We start from the raw sequence: 15,006 nt of genomic DNA, 5'->3' as shown, positions 1-15,006 counted from the left end.
CTCGACGGATCGGCGCTGACCACTACTCCGCTTGACAGTCGTTTGCAATCAGGGAAAGCGCCACTGATGGAGCCACTTGGACTTTTTGCAACGAGAATAAGTCTCAGAGTCATTTCGGCAAGGCAAGACGTGAGGAAAATGACCAAACCATTCAAAGCCGGAAAAAAAAATCCAAAATCTAAATACTTTTGGTTAAAATTTGCATAAACTGAGCGATTGTATTGCAATTACTGCAAACGAATACTTTACATTTGATAAAAACGCCTATGTATCAGAACAGAAAAGTCCTTTTTATCGTATTTGAGTTCCATCTGGCCTACGCGACAAACCATAAGTAGAAATCAATGGAGAGTGATAAAAATTAGATTGAGGAGAATTATTTACTTGCGGAAAAGCAGCAAAATGAATCTGGCTTTTCTAAAAGCAAGCACCAAAGCTTCAGTGGATATCTAATTGGATTAACCAAAACAGAGGACAGCGTTTCTTTGGTGTTTTGTTGCTCTGATGACTTGACCTCTAATGAGGGTTGCTTTTTTCTTTTAAATTTCTTCAGATCTCCAATCAGACGGAGACTAATGACCAGTGGCACATGCTGGATTTAACAAAAGGAGTGATTTTTTTGGTCAAGGTCACTGACAAGACAACTGTTCACTTTGACAAGCAGAAACAGACACTGGGCTTTTGGGAATATCTACGATAGTAACCTTTTCGCCCCTCCAAAAAAAACACTGTCACCTGAAAATCGACACATTGGAAATAGGATGTGTTAGCATCCAGTTCCCTGTAAAAAGTCCAGACCTAAACCAGAGATACGGCTTAAAACTCTCCGAGGACGATGTCAATCAAGCCAAGTCTAAGCTGGTATGACCACCTCAACTGAAGCCCTCCTTTGCCCTTGTCATCCAAAGTTCAAATTTTGAGTGATTAAGCCTTAACCCTTTTTTTGCACAGTTTCATACCTACGCCAAATGCCCGTAGACGCCATAATGGCGACCGGTGGTGGATCAATTAACGAGGCGGGGGCATCTGTCAGTGTTTGCGGGTCACTTTTTCAACTGCTGCTTATCATTTCATAGGCTGGGAGCCATCAATGACTAATGTGACGGTCTGTCACAGTCAAGTAGCAGCCATATGGTGCCACGGCACCCCCCCACTTCCATTTGGACTGCGTACGTGTGGGTGGCTTGTGAGAAATGACAACACTCCTGTCACTGCTACTCTTCTCCATTATCAAGAAATGCCAGGGTTAGCCAGTTTTCCACACAAACACAGAACAACTGATTAACTTAAAGTATAAATCTCAATAGACTACCATTCAATTGGTTTTAGTACTCAAGAATAAAACTACAAAACCATATCAGGACAAAAGGGAAGGTTTTTTTTGGGATAAATATTCCGATACGGTCAAACAAGGCGAACTGCAATGTTTCTAGTAAGAATACAGATAGAAAAATGTATATAGAAAGTAGATATACATACGTTTTAGTCAGGATGAGAGGTATATAAATGTGACCTAACCTTGCCTCAGTACTGCAATGGCCAAGCCGACTGTCCTTGCATTCATGTTGATGAGACGCCGCTTATGGCGGTCAATCAGTTCCATGTGCATTGCTTTTTTCCCACAAATCAGTCTACCCTTCAAACTACAAATAATCATATAACATAGTTCCTGTAAAGCACATTGGTCCGATTCAAAACAAACAACTGGTTCTATGTTGACAGAAAAAAAGATCATGATAGAGTGGAACCTTCACAATCACATGTCCATTACATTACTTAACAAAAAATCTGCTATGCATCATGTATACACAACAAATGCATATTCTAGTCTATTTCCATTAGTGGTGTTATAAAAGATAATGTGATGACAGCCATCCTTTGAAAAGATAAACTACATTTTTTTGTGTGTGGGGCGTAAGGGAAGCTTTTGTTTTTTAATAAAGAAAGCTAGTAGTATACACGCAATGTGTTGTTTTGGCAACGGAGGCCATGTCTGTATATCAAGCAGGTGTGCCATCCATGCAAAATGGATAAGAGATGTGCTATATGGCCACGGTAATATAGTCGTAGGTTGCCTCCATTGCACCTGATGATTCCCAGCCAATAGGGGCATTTGTCAAAGGCAATCAGCTGTGATGGCAAGGGAAGAGCAAGGATGGCGACAAGGGCGGGAGAGGCGGCAGAAGCGGGAAGGGGGGGGGGGCTCCATGAAGGCGTGCCAAAGTCTTCCACTGTGTGGAGCACAAAGACCAAAACACGGGGCCCGGTCCCGCATCGACTCCAAATGACAAGGCCAGCTCTGATCCCAGTGGAGTGAAACTACTTTAGTCACAAAAAGGGGACACGGAGGATGATTTACAGGGTCCGCGGAACAAGAAATTCAAAAATATAGTCGCTGCCAAACATGGTCAAACGTGGTGAATGCAACGGGGTCAGATTGAACGAGGACTGGCGTTATCTAGTGTTTTTTTTAGACATAAATCCAGTCTGGTTCAGTTCCATGAGTTGGGCACAAATTCTGAACCGGATTTTGAGTGTATTTATGGTATATGTCGAGAGAGAATGACAGTATTGTTTGCTCAAAGCTACAGAATGGCCAAATAGAAGCGCCAATTTGTTGCAAATGAAGGTTATGCCTATTTATAGAGAATGTCGTCACACAATGGAATTAGAATGGATGTGACAGTCGGCGTGAGGACAAATAAAAGTTTCCCTTCCCGTCGAGGATGAAGCGTGAGGGCTTTTGGTGTCTGGCTCAACTTTAACAGTGTCACGAATGGGGAGAATTAAACCCACAACCTCTGAGCGAGGGAATGTCGACTATTGTGCTGCTTTTTAAAATTTGAGAATACTTTAAAGAATACAATAAAAGTGAGTAATTTGTGCCTGGGTTGCATGTGGTTTATGTGCAAGCCAGATGGTAATGGGGCAATTTAGTTAAATTATTTGTAATTAAGAGGAACACCACTGGTTGAGCACGAGCAATTAAGCAAAAAGCCATTTCACTCATATTGTTTTGCTTTTATAAAGCGGAAAAAGATTCACAATCTATTAAAACACGATTGCTTTACTTAAATTAAAGCATTCCACCTCAGTTTGGCATAATCATAATGGAAAGAAATGACATCAAGGCATGTCAGATATCTCACTATCGGCGCCTTATTGGCTGTTTGGGAGGTAAAAATAATAATAATAATGGAAATAAAGTGCCTATTTGAAATGTATGCTTATTTACACGTCTTTTCTGAAATTTTCCTCTCGTAAAATTCAAAATAAACAAGTTTCTTCCATGTTTTAACCCATTTACCCATCAACAAAATGCCTGAAACCGTCGATATGCAAAACTAGTGTTTGACCAATTGTAAAAGATTGGACTTGAGAGGTCGCCCCGACTGTTTTCCTATCGACGACAACCTTTGGCGCTCGATATCATGTCATTGAACACTGCGTGGCGGCAGCTGGAAGACTTGCGGCGGATGATTAAACGTAATCAACCTGTCACTGGAGCATGATACCGCCTGTCCGTTTGGGCGCCTGGTGTACCAATCCCAATTTAACTCATTCACCGCGAGCTTTCAGAGTATACGCCGTCATCATTAGCAAAAAAAAACGGAAAAACAAAAAAATCCAATGGACGTCGCGGATCGTAAAACTCAATTGAGTCTCACTCGGTTGTTTGTTTAATCCGTATCTGAATTAATATTCCGTTTCCATCGTGTTACTTTAGCGGATAATTCATCTTCAAAGGGAATGAAGTGCTCCTTGGTGGCTTTTACAATGTGTGCTGAGCTGGAAGAGAGGATGCTGGGCAGGCAGTGGGGCTCAAAAAACAACTTGAGCAAAGCCTCCAGGTGGCAAGTCTGGAAAATGGATAACATCCATGCTTCTGCTCAACTAACCATCAAACCTAATTACCTGCGGATAGGACTTATGGGCCACATGTCGGGTTCAAAGCATCCGATCGGGAAGCGACTGGAGCGTACGTGCGTGCGTGCGTGCGTGCGTTGGCCTGCCTGCGTTGGCGTGGGTGCCCAACCCCCGTGTGCGCCTGACCCAAAGATTAGACTGCGGCGCCGCTCTTTCAATCAAAACGACTTATATTTAGATTGGAGATGATTCCAATGAGAGAATGGCGCTCGGCCTGTTGTAGCGGGCCGGCAGCTGATGCATTATTCTTCTCTGCGGGGGAAGCGGAGCTTGGAGGACTTAGTGGTGAAGGGTGAAATCATAAAATACACACTATAATTGAATTGTAAATAGTGACGTTGTATACTGTGGCGGGATGCTATGACCTAAGTCCAAAAAAAACATCGCAAATGCTACTCTCTCTTAACAAACTATAAAAATAATTATAGACAACATTTCCCCACGTTCAGTTAACCTTTGTATGGTTCAGTTCAGAGTGCAATTTTACAACTTCAAATGCCACTAATTGGGTTAACATTATATTTTGACATACTAACTACAATGCAGTAGTAAGCACAGTGATACATATATCTATGTTTTTCTCACTGTACGATAAAAAATATTTACTTTGCTATAAAAAGGGGGAAAAATATTCATTTCAAACCTGTTATTTTATCAGGCCAGAAAAGGAAAACACTGCAAACTATATTCACAAGTTCATGACTCACTCTGCCAGCCATGTTTCAAAAGACTGTTGAACATGTGGCTTAATTACTCTCGAATAATAATAACAGTATTTAAGCCATTTTAGCATGATCTGAAAAGCAGTTTTCCATCAAAGTGTTCATACTGCAACCTTTGCCCGAGTTAGACATCATCTATATATAACCCTTACATACATTTTCCATTAATATCAGCAATAATGCAAGATATGCTTCACAAAATTATGACCAAAAAGCACGAGTAGAGGCAAAAAAACATGAACAACTGACTTAAATTTGGCCTCTCTCTTTTCTCCCAGCTAAATATGTCTACATGCGATAAGCCTGTCACTGCCAATGTTGTTCTCCCTCCGTTGCTGCAAATAAAACCTAACAAGCACTTACAAACAACTGGATTCATCATAGTGGATTTCTTCAAGACTAACACACTTTTTTGCCAGACCTGAGGCGAAAAAGACGGGCACTCGTCCTGGTCCTGGCCCTCCAAAGCGGGCGCCAACCATTCAGATTGGTTAAACCTTGGCAAGATCCTCAGCCCTTCAAATCAAACTGTAGCACACGCTACGGCATATTTCCACGCCAGAGCATTTAAGCGGTGATTTGGCTAATGGCGTGTGTGGGAGGCATTCAGAGTTGTTGTCGCCTATGGATGGGGTCAGACAGATGTAGGTGACGCAAAAATGTTCAAAACGCTACTGATTAAGATTATATCATGGATGAATAGCCTTTTTTTATACAGAAAAATCTTGCAAATAGTGCAAACTTTACATTTTTTCCTGGTAAAAGTCCAGGACATTACATTTTCTGATCAATGTATATCTTTCACAGAGAGAGAAAACTGTGGCTATTATTCGTGGCTACTCTGAGGTCAATCTATCCACAAGAATAAAGAATTTTTCCAGAAAATGTGGCATTTTACAACGGTATGTGCGATTCTGATCAAAAAGTGTTGCCTGGACTGAAAAGCAGATTCCGCATTGTCCCCCCCCGTGAAAGCCTATCAGATAAGATTTCCTTTGGTTTTAAATCTGACACCAGTGTGTTGTTTCTCATTTGGCTGTGACACGCAAAGACAAAAGTTATGCCACTCACACGGCGTTATCGTTGGCTGCGCATCTCGACTAAAATATGCATGTCTAAGCAACTCTTACCTCGTACATATTCTCTTTCCTCATTCATCATTTATGGCGATTCAGCTATTGTCATTTATTTTTTTGCGTGAAACAAATCCCAGTCCATCGAATTCTATCATAAAAATTCACCACGAAACGGACAGAAAAACTAAACAAATACGACGTAAATGATCTTCCCATTATAGTAACTTTAGTGGAATATTCTCTAGGCTCCCCTTTTTGAAATTCTCCGCCGATCATGCCATTGGGCGTCCGTCAATGCTTGTATTCATCATCAAAAAATAAGCCTTTTTTTGCAAGCGTTTTCCCTGGTGGTATTTATTGCCAAGGTGGAAACGAAGGAGGACGCCATGGCGCTAATCTGATGTTAAGACTGCTGCAGATGAGTCATGACACTTCCTCTAATGACATTTTTTCAACTGCTTGGCTGTTAAATGGCGTCCGCGGCGCCCGCTAAGCATGGGTCTACCGCCCCTGGAAAATAGAGCCCAACCTGGGGCCGACGCTTGTGGTCACAATGGCGCCGCCAGCATCCCGCCATTCACCTGATTGACCCTTTTGAGCAGGTGCTGAATCTGATCCAATCACAGTCAATCTTCTTGAAACATTTCATTCTTTAAACAGCGGGCTCAAAACTTCATCATTCAATCACCCGATCGGTCGCCGATAACACAATCGAGCCAATCGGGGCTTATCCGATGGGAGCGGATTCGGGAAAAGACAGCCGGGGGATGAGAGGGAAGGGGAGAACCTATAGAAAGGTGTCAATCTTCTCATCTTAAGCGCTCTTTGTGAGCCTCACGCCAAGCACAATGTTGGCTAACAGGACGGCGCCTAAACGGCAACAATGTTTCAGATCGGTGCAAAATAATAGCCCAGTTATCTAAATAAAATAGAGAGAGGAGGGTGCTCGGACTTTTGGTCGCCAGTCATGAGAGAGAGTTTAATATCCAAGTACTGTTCAATATCCAAGTACTGTTTAATATCTAAGTACTGTTGGAAAAAGTAGATATTTTTGGCGACCAATAGACCGACGACCAAACGTCCGGTCACGAGAGACTAGTAACCTATTTTCTGGACTAAAACTCACTTGTTTGGCTTGGCCTGCGACTTATACATGGACCCGAGTTCCATTTTCTTATTGTTGTTTTCCATATTGACAGCTACAAAAGGTCATGTAAAGCAAAAGGGTTAAACTTTTGTCACTGTTATTAAAAAATCCAGCATCTGACAAGACAAATGAAATCAAAACACACTGCTATGGATTCCTCCGTTCAATTCTTCAACGGCCATTTAAAAATCCGTTGCTGGGCCAATGGGCAAATAAAGGTCAACGTGGGTATAAAACGCTTTGTCTAAGCAGCCCAGCGTTTGTTTCAGTGGTCCCTCCCCCTGCAGCAGCACTAGGCAAAGCCACCTTCATAGCCAATTCATTTATATTGCTGTGCCCTTCTCCCCCGTAAGTCTTAGTCACTAACTACAAGTGACTGCGATGAGATTGAAGCCTTTGGCATAAACGGGGATGAGAGGCGCAAGCTCCATCATGGCCGCTCTGATCGCTGCTTATAATCACTGGAACCAGACAATATCCCCCCCAGACTGATTAGGTCAGTTGCCGCGCCGGGGAAAACAATCACGGGACGTCAGCTGGTGATGGACATCCAAAATGGCCGAGTGGCACGAGTGGTCAACTGTGAGCCGCCATGTAAATGGCATGCAAATGTGCACCTGCAACAGCTACGGAAGTGGGGATGAAGGACTGTGGCCTTTTGATTAGCTTCCTTTGCCTTTTTTTTTAATAAAAGTGTCATTTTCTCCATCATTGTTTTTCTGCCTCCACATGGAAAACCGGCAAGAGCTCGTCTAGTCCATCAAGATGCACTTTTGGAAGAAAACGACGCCGAAAAACAAAGTATTTTTGCAACTCAAGCCAACCAAGCAATCATTTGGACTCTGTTCAATTTTGCCAAACTAGTAAAGCCATCTCCAAAGCGTAGGAGGTGGTTTCAGTCAACACCTGCGGGCTGACAATAACAATGACATGACAGCTAAGAGAAAATAAAATCCATCTTCTTCCGACTAGAATTTACCTCGAAAAAAACTACTCGTTACGTCGGGACGAGTTATGGCCAGGCAATGGCGGTCTTCACAGATGGTTTGGCAGTTATTTTGGTGCCATTTGCAAACACTAAAACCATGCAAAATGTCAGCCGTGTTATTAGATTACCGAAGCTCCAGAACAAATGTCACGCACGGAAACTGCCGAATCGGTTTCTGATGCCGCTATCATTTTGGTTCATTGTCCTCTTAGAGAATGAGAGTTGAAATTGGGCCTTTTTTCTCTATTTCCTGTTCTTGTTTGTCATCTCTCTTACAAACAGGCTCTTAAAACTTAATAGCTACAGAGCCTATTTGTCAGAATTGGGGCAGATTATGTGTGCATGGTAACACAGAAAATTGTACTTTAATAATAATAGGACATAGGCTTTGTCATCATTATTGACTTGACAATCAAATGACAAAAAAAACGCGCATTTTCATTCATTTGAACTTTTAAATTCCAAGTATAGCTCCCTCAAGGAATAACATTTAAAAATATAATTTGTTTCTGACTCTGTGGCAACTAAATTCCCTAAAAACTGAAATCTGATCCGACAAAAACAAACATCCACAAGTCAAAAACAGGAAAAAATCAAGACCAAATGCCATCACGCCATCCCTCTCAGTCCAAATAAGTTAGACAACAACAGCCATTGAGCAATTGCAATGAACCCAGGTGTACGAGTCCCAGCATTGCATAAACTGACATTTATTTAACTTCGATCACACGGGTCCTGGCGCCGCCGCTCTACTCGTCCGACTCGCCGCTGACCTTTGAATCTGCCTTTATCCCTCATAAGCCCGGAGTCGGTGAACCGCATAAGCCCCTCCTCTTCCTCCACCCATTCACTTACACCTCCGAAAAGTGGCTGTAGACCAACGGAGCATGAGAACCCGGACATTCGCGGACATAAAGAAAGGATTGTCGGAGGCCAAACACATGGAAGCCAGAGAGAGTCAAAGTCGAGTTGGCTAAAGCTGAGTAGCAGTGTGGGATGCACTCAATGCTGATCAAAATAAACCAATGAGGACCAAAGCATTAGTCACCCTATCTAATTGTGCCTGGAGCCATGTGTGGAAAGCTCATTTGGTGCCAGGGCAGGGCTCAGCTGCTACGTCACATCCAAATTTACAAGGTGTCTTCACACCAAAGTCCAACTCTAATGGAGTGCTTGCCTCAGTGGAACTTTTAGGTTAAGGCTTGCCAATGGGCTGAGGCAGGGGGGATCCACCATAGGGATTTAAGCCATTTAAGCCAGTAGAAATACCAGATTTTTTAGAAAAATTTAGCATAATGTTCCTTTGTGTAGGCAACATTCATTCTGGAATGAGTCTAAGTCTTATTAATATTTTTTTGGGGAATCTATATTTAATTCTAGATTCCTTTCTATGAGAAAAAATTCATTATCAAAGTATTTATTTCGCACGGTTGGATTTGACGCCGCCCCCAAAAAAAAGCAATGGCTTCGATCGTCAGCTACTGATTGTTCAACATCAAATTGCTGTAAACGAACTAATCTTGTCACAAAATCGAATCGGCAATCATAAATTATTCCCCCGATGGAATTGTTGTTAATACGAATTGTTGCAGCCGGCGCCTTTATTTGTACATCATTTGGCCAAGACATTGGCGCTGTTGTGCTTCTTCGCATGGCTGACTTTTTTATTTATTTCTTTTTCTTTTTTTTCTTTTCCCGTGGCTGACATGGGATCAATACCCACTCAATGAGCTCTTCACAACTATACGCTGATCAACTGGCCACCATTATATGGCATTGTTTGGCCTTGAATCAGTTTGAATAGGTGGCGCTAACACATAAGAAGGGATAGAGAATATAGATAGATTTTTGCTGGGATAGGAGGATCGAACCGAGGCTCTTCAATCACAGTTCACATTCTAAACCACTTGACTAGCTCCCTGAAAATAAGCCTATAAGAGAAGTCAACAGGAATGTCCCCAATTAGAAATCGTACCAGAATTTATGGGAAATCGGGGCCATTTGCATCATTTTCAATGGATCAGCATCGGGTAAAGTAGATAAAAATATGTATTTCAGTACAGTTTTAAGTATGTTTAAGTATTTTTAACTAGGGCAGGTAAAATTACAATAAAACGATTGCCAAGTATAATGAAAAAATTACAAGTATACAGCATATTGTATCATTTCTGCATTAATATTGACACTACTAAAATAAATCAATATTAACTGTATTCGTTTATGTAAAATATATTGTAGAAACAATGCCTTATGGCCTTAAATTGGTGCTGCACAACTGAAAAAAAGGATTTGTTGACATTTATATCATTATAATGTTGCAAAATCTCTATTCCACATTGAATGGACAAAATATATTTGCATATAGCAGTACTTATTTCGCCTACTTAAACATTTCCTGCATACCAAATCGTACAAATATGTGATGAAGACATCCCTATTAGCAAATAACGTTAAAATAGACTATCCTTCAATGGCATATCAGATTAAGAGCCTGATTAAGAGTTCTATCCACATACAGAAACAAGAAGTTTCTCAAGTTGCACACCGACTTCCCTTTCCAGCAAAAAAAAAAAAAGGCCACAGTGTTAACTATTATCCGGGTAATGGGATCCGTCAGAGAAACATTATAATCAGTCAAACACAAGTGCACTTCCACTTTAGTGTCGTGCACGCAGCAATCACTGGCGGCCCATCCACGCCTCCCTTCCGAGCGGGACCAAAGCAACAAAGAAACCGCACGGGTGGCCAAAGTATGCCACGCTTGTGTTTCCTCCCCAAAGGTGACAGCTGGGGAGATTGATGTGGAGGGGAGATGTCAACCTCAGATGGCGCGAAAGGGGGGGGACGGAGGGGACGGAGGTGGGCGCCGCCGAGGGGAGACGCCGGGGTTACCGACAGAACCTGTGACCCACTTGCGGCCACACAAGCTGTTTGCCCTCTACCGCTTCCCAACCCTCGACACCTCTGCAGACCACATCCTGCTAATTGGCTTGTGTTGCCATACACACACACACACACACACACACACACACACACACACACACACTCTTACACACACTCTTATACACACACTGGCGGACGTCACATCGAAGGGAATAACCGTGTTTTCTGTGAAGAGAACGATCCCTGCTACAAGTGTGATGTGTGAACACCATGACAATAACGACCACCGACGTGTCAAAAATGCAATTTGTTATGATAACGTTATTTGGAGGAGTATTAATATGGTATTATATTTTTGCTTTGGAGCTTTTAGCTCACAAAAGTGCCTCAAATAGGAATATACATCCTGTTTCATTACATTTCCCTACAAATTATGTATATTTGTAAAGATAGAGAGAAAATATATGACTAAAAATTAAATAATCAAATAGTGAAGACAATTGTTGGATGATACAGCAGTAATTTTTCATCTCTTGTGGTGATATTTGATATAAATGTAATTTCCAACAACAACAAAAATAATCCTACACAAATACAAATTCATCATTAACTAAAAATATGGTCAAGATTCAAAATATCTTCAAATAAACTACAAATCCGGTCAAAATTAACTTATTTGGACCTAAACACAACCAAATGTCAAGCCATCGTATTAAATTAGCTACAAGTGCACCAAATATGCAATACTATGTCAATAAAATAGTTTTCAGTTCTACAGAATGTATAAAAAACACAAAGCATCTATAACAAACATATATATTTAGGTATTGATTTTTTAAAAGGCTCATTGAGATTCCCGAAGACGCACAACTAATCACACCACCACCATAAAAATCCACTCCACCACTGGAACACTCCAGCAAGTCGCGAGTCAAAGTACAGCCGCGAAACCGAGGTGAGCACGAATGAGTAGCCAATAAAAGCAGACCAAAAAAAACATGTAGCAGATCTTGCTCAATCAGTCTGATTTGTTTGTTTCCGCCTAAGCGTTTGAGAATTCCTCGAGGAGGGCAAAAAACTCTGCATAATCAAGTCAATTATGTCATTCAATCAAGTCGAAAATCATTTTGAGTCCTTTCCAAAATGCTTTGATTGCAAAGTCGTGCGCCATATTTGCTTGCTGCCTTCCATCATCTTGCAAATAAACTATCCAAAATCATGCAAAGGGGGACGACGCCTGCCCTTAACCGGAGGACGTCTGACATTTTGCACTTTGCTACATTTATTTGCATCTTTTACAACTTGTCCGGCTTCCTAAAACGTCAAAAAAGCCCCAAATCGTGGAAAAAAAGTAAAGAGTTCCACACAGAAATAGCACAGACGCTTCTACATAATAAACCAATGGAACTATTTTCTCATTGACAGCCATTGACAAAAATAGAGGTGCATTCCATTTTGATTTCAGGAAAATTTCAGCCACCATACGACTGATAAATAAAGATCCCTACGCCAAAGAATCTAGATCCATCTGGACAATTTAAGCACTTTTTCAATACATTATGGTCATAATCTTACTCGCTACACTTTACTTTCAAAGTTCATCTCCAATATTCAATCAAAACTCCTTCCAGCATCGAAAAAAGGTTGCAAGTTGCATTCCCTGCCGCATAAACCAAACCAAACGAAACAACAACCGCCTCTGAAGGAAGGGGAAAGCACGCTTGGAACCAAAAATAACAGTTTCCATTATTTCATAACAGCTCTTTTGTCTCCTTGAGGACACGAGCGTATTATGCGTCCATGAAAAAAAGAAAAATCCATCCTGGTGGAAAGCGTTTCAAGTCAAGGTCAAGCGCTAATGTTACAGAGAGCGTATCATCTGAAGGTGACCTTGACTGACGCGGAATATGACATGAGGGGAAATGGATCTCCACTCCGGGTGAGGAAATTATCTGTGAAATGCTGCCACTGTATCAAAGCCTGTTGTGTGCATGTGCGGGGGTGCGGGGGCGAGTGGGGGGGGGGGGGGTTGCCATGCATGTCCTTGTAATAAAGGGCGCCAAAATATGCCTCACTCAGCTTGCTTGCTCCGAGAGCCAACGGATCCACGGCGCCGCCGTACCACAAAACTATCTTTTCAGACTACCCTCACACAAACTGAGCTCAAACAAATAACTTATTCTACTAGTATCCTGGCAATAAAAGGTATTTGATTCTATTCAGAACCAAAAGAATTTAGCACGCAAACCATCACTAGGAATTCATCTACGAGCTGCTATTGAGCCAGTCTATAGTAGTTCAATTATTAACACTCCTAATCTGCCATTATAGTTAGCGTTTCATTTTTTCTAACATATTCATATGTATATGTATATACATATACTACAGCAACATGCATATTTATTGTATTTATTTATTAACTTACTTATTACCCATCTATTTATGTCTAAAATGTATTTTACTCTGTCTGTATTCTCACCCTCTTGCTACAAAAATTTCCCGAATACAGGATGAATAAAGTTATCCAATCCAATCCAATATTCAAAGGCTAAACGGCTGGTATTTACAAGTAGAACCCAAAAAAAACCCAACTAAATGTCAACATCACAGTACAATAGTTCAAAAATAAGAATGGTCTTACCTTTCCGAACTGTTCAAAATACTGTTTGACATCTTCCAATACTGTATTGGCTGAAAGGCCACCCACAAATATTTTCTTCGTTCTTGTGACCATCTAAACAAAACACAGAAAAGAAGACAATGGTTATTAAAAGTATATAAAAAAACAACATTGGGCAGAACATAGTCAAAATAGGACTTTGGCAAACTTCATTACTGAAGTTCACAATACTATTTAAAATTGTGTACTCATAGTATGCAAGGTCACAACGTTTTGACACGATAACAAAGTACATCTGACCCCACCCCCAAAAAGTTGGAAGCTGGGATGTGTATTTTCTTTTTTTGTGTTGTTACACTCAAGTATTTGGACGGGATAGTCATCACAAAGCGATAGCAATTTGTAATATATCGGCAATAAACTGGCTAGTCGCGAGTTGTTACGGGACGCAAGTATAAAAGGTGGGTGGTCTTATTCCGCAGCATCCATCCTCCTCCCCTTCTCTCCTTGCCAACATCATCCCACAAAACCTGGGAGGTTATCAGTACTTGGATGCCAGCGCCGGCAACCCCGGGCCAGACAGCTGCTGATAAGCCGGCTGCGCGGCTATTTATCATCGTCACTCACTTTTATCGCCGCAAATCAAGGTAAAATAAAGAAATGGATAAATACACGCCCCAACGCTCATGTCGCCCCGGATCATCGTCCTATTTCACTTCCTGTTGGTGGCTATTTTGCGGGTATTCATTTGGCATTTCGGGCCTGTTAACTTTTGGTGAAAATGCTACTTTAGTACCGTATTTTTTCAGACGAAATGTCACATTTAATTGATAAATCATTTCAGAAAATCTTATATGCTGACTGATATCACATAGTAGTAAACATTAGCTACAATGGTATCTATAATATGTTACACATGTACCCGAATAAACAAATAGCTTATGATACAGCTTGACATAAATTTACAATATCAAATGTCCACTCATAAGAGATTTATAGTCTGAAAAATACTTAAGATTTTTGATGTAAACTGTACTAGTTTGCCTTTTAACCAATGTACAATCTATTTGAATGGTCATCTTACAGTGCTTTTTTTATCTATTTTTTCTCCCCCAATTAAAAAAAACAGTCTCTAAACATAAAGCTTGAATAAAAACTGTACCAACTGCTGTATTTGTCTTTTGCCCTATTTACGTTCCCAGTGAATAATGCACAATATTTTACATCCTCGGAATATTGAGCTGCTTGTTTGACTGCGCTGTTTAATAACAGTGAGGTAAACGTACCGAGGGTGCCGGAGAAGGATGAAACGGATAAGCCGGCAGCTGATATTGCAACATGCTAGTTTATTACTATTTGTAGAAATTTGCTACCTCGTCTGGTAGCAGCAAACAAAATTCAAAAAGCCTTCATGATCCAGCAACAAAAAGCTATTAATGTTTCCAACGTGGAACACAAAGCGCAAAGGGAAGCTGTGAATGTTATTAACTTGCCAAAGAAGAAGATGATTTTTGTGAAATAAAATCAAATCGAAGACGAAATGCTACACAGACGGACGGAGAGAGAAAAATCCGGCGGCATATTTCAGCAAATCTTGAAGAATTTTACACTCAAGCGCCGGCAGTATGTTATCTTTTAAACTC

General features: G+C 41.1%; 1 protein-coding gene across 12 annotated transcripts in view; it reads right to left on the bottom strand.

Annotated features, from left to right (window-relative positions):
- Positions 1 to 15,006, bottom strand: part of LOC144212460 (RNA-binding protein Musashi homolog 2) — a 159,716-nt gene that overhangs the window by 101,347 nt on the left and 43,363 nt on the right. For all 12 annotated transcript variants that reach the window (XM_077740339.1, XM_077740338.1, XM_077740349.1 and 9 more), the window contains one exon: positions 13,385 to 13,477. In XM_077740339.1, the coding sequence (XP_077596465.1) occupies positions 13,385 to 13,477 (93 nt within the window). The remainder of the gene's footprint in view (positions 1 to 13,384; positions 13,478 to 15,006) is intronic.

Source organism: Stigmatopora nigra, chromosome 19 (genome assembly GCF_051989575.1).
Source record: "Stigmatopora nigra isolate UIUO_SnigA chromosome 19, RoL_Snig_1.1, whole genome shotgun sequence".
In the NCBI taxonomy this organism is placed as follows: domain Eukaryota; kingdom Metazoa; phylum Chordata; class Actinopteri; order Syngnathiformes; family Syngnathidae; genus Stigmatopora; species Stigmatopora nigra.
The sequence above is the reverse complement of the archived record's forward strand: the minus strand, read 5'-3'. Positions and strand labels throughout refer to the sequence as shown.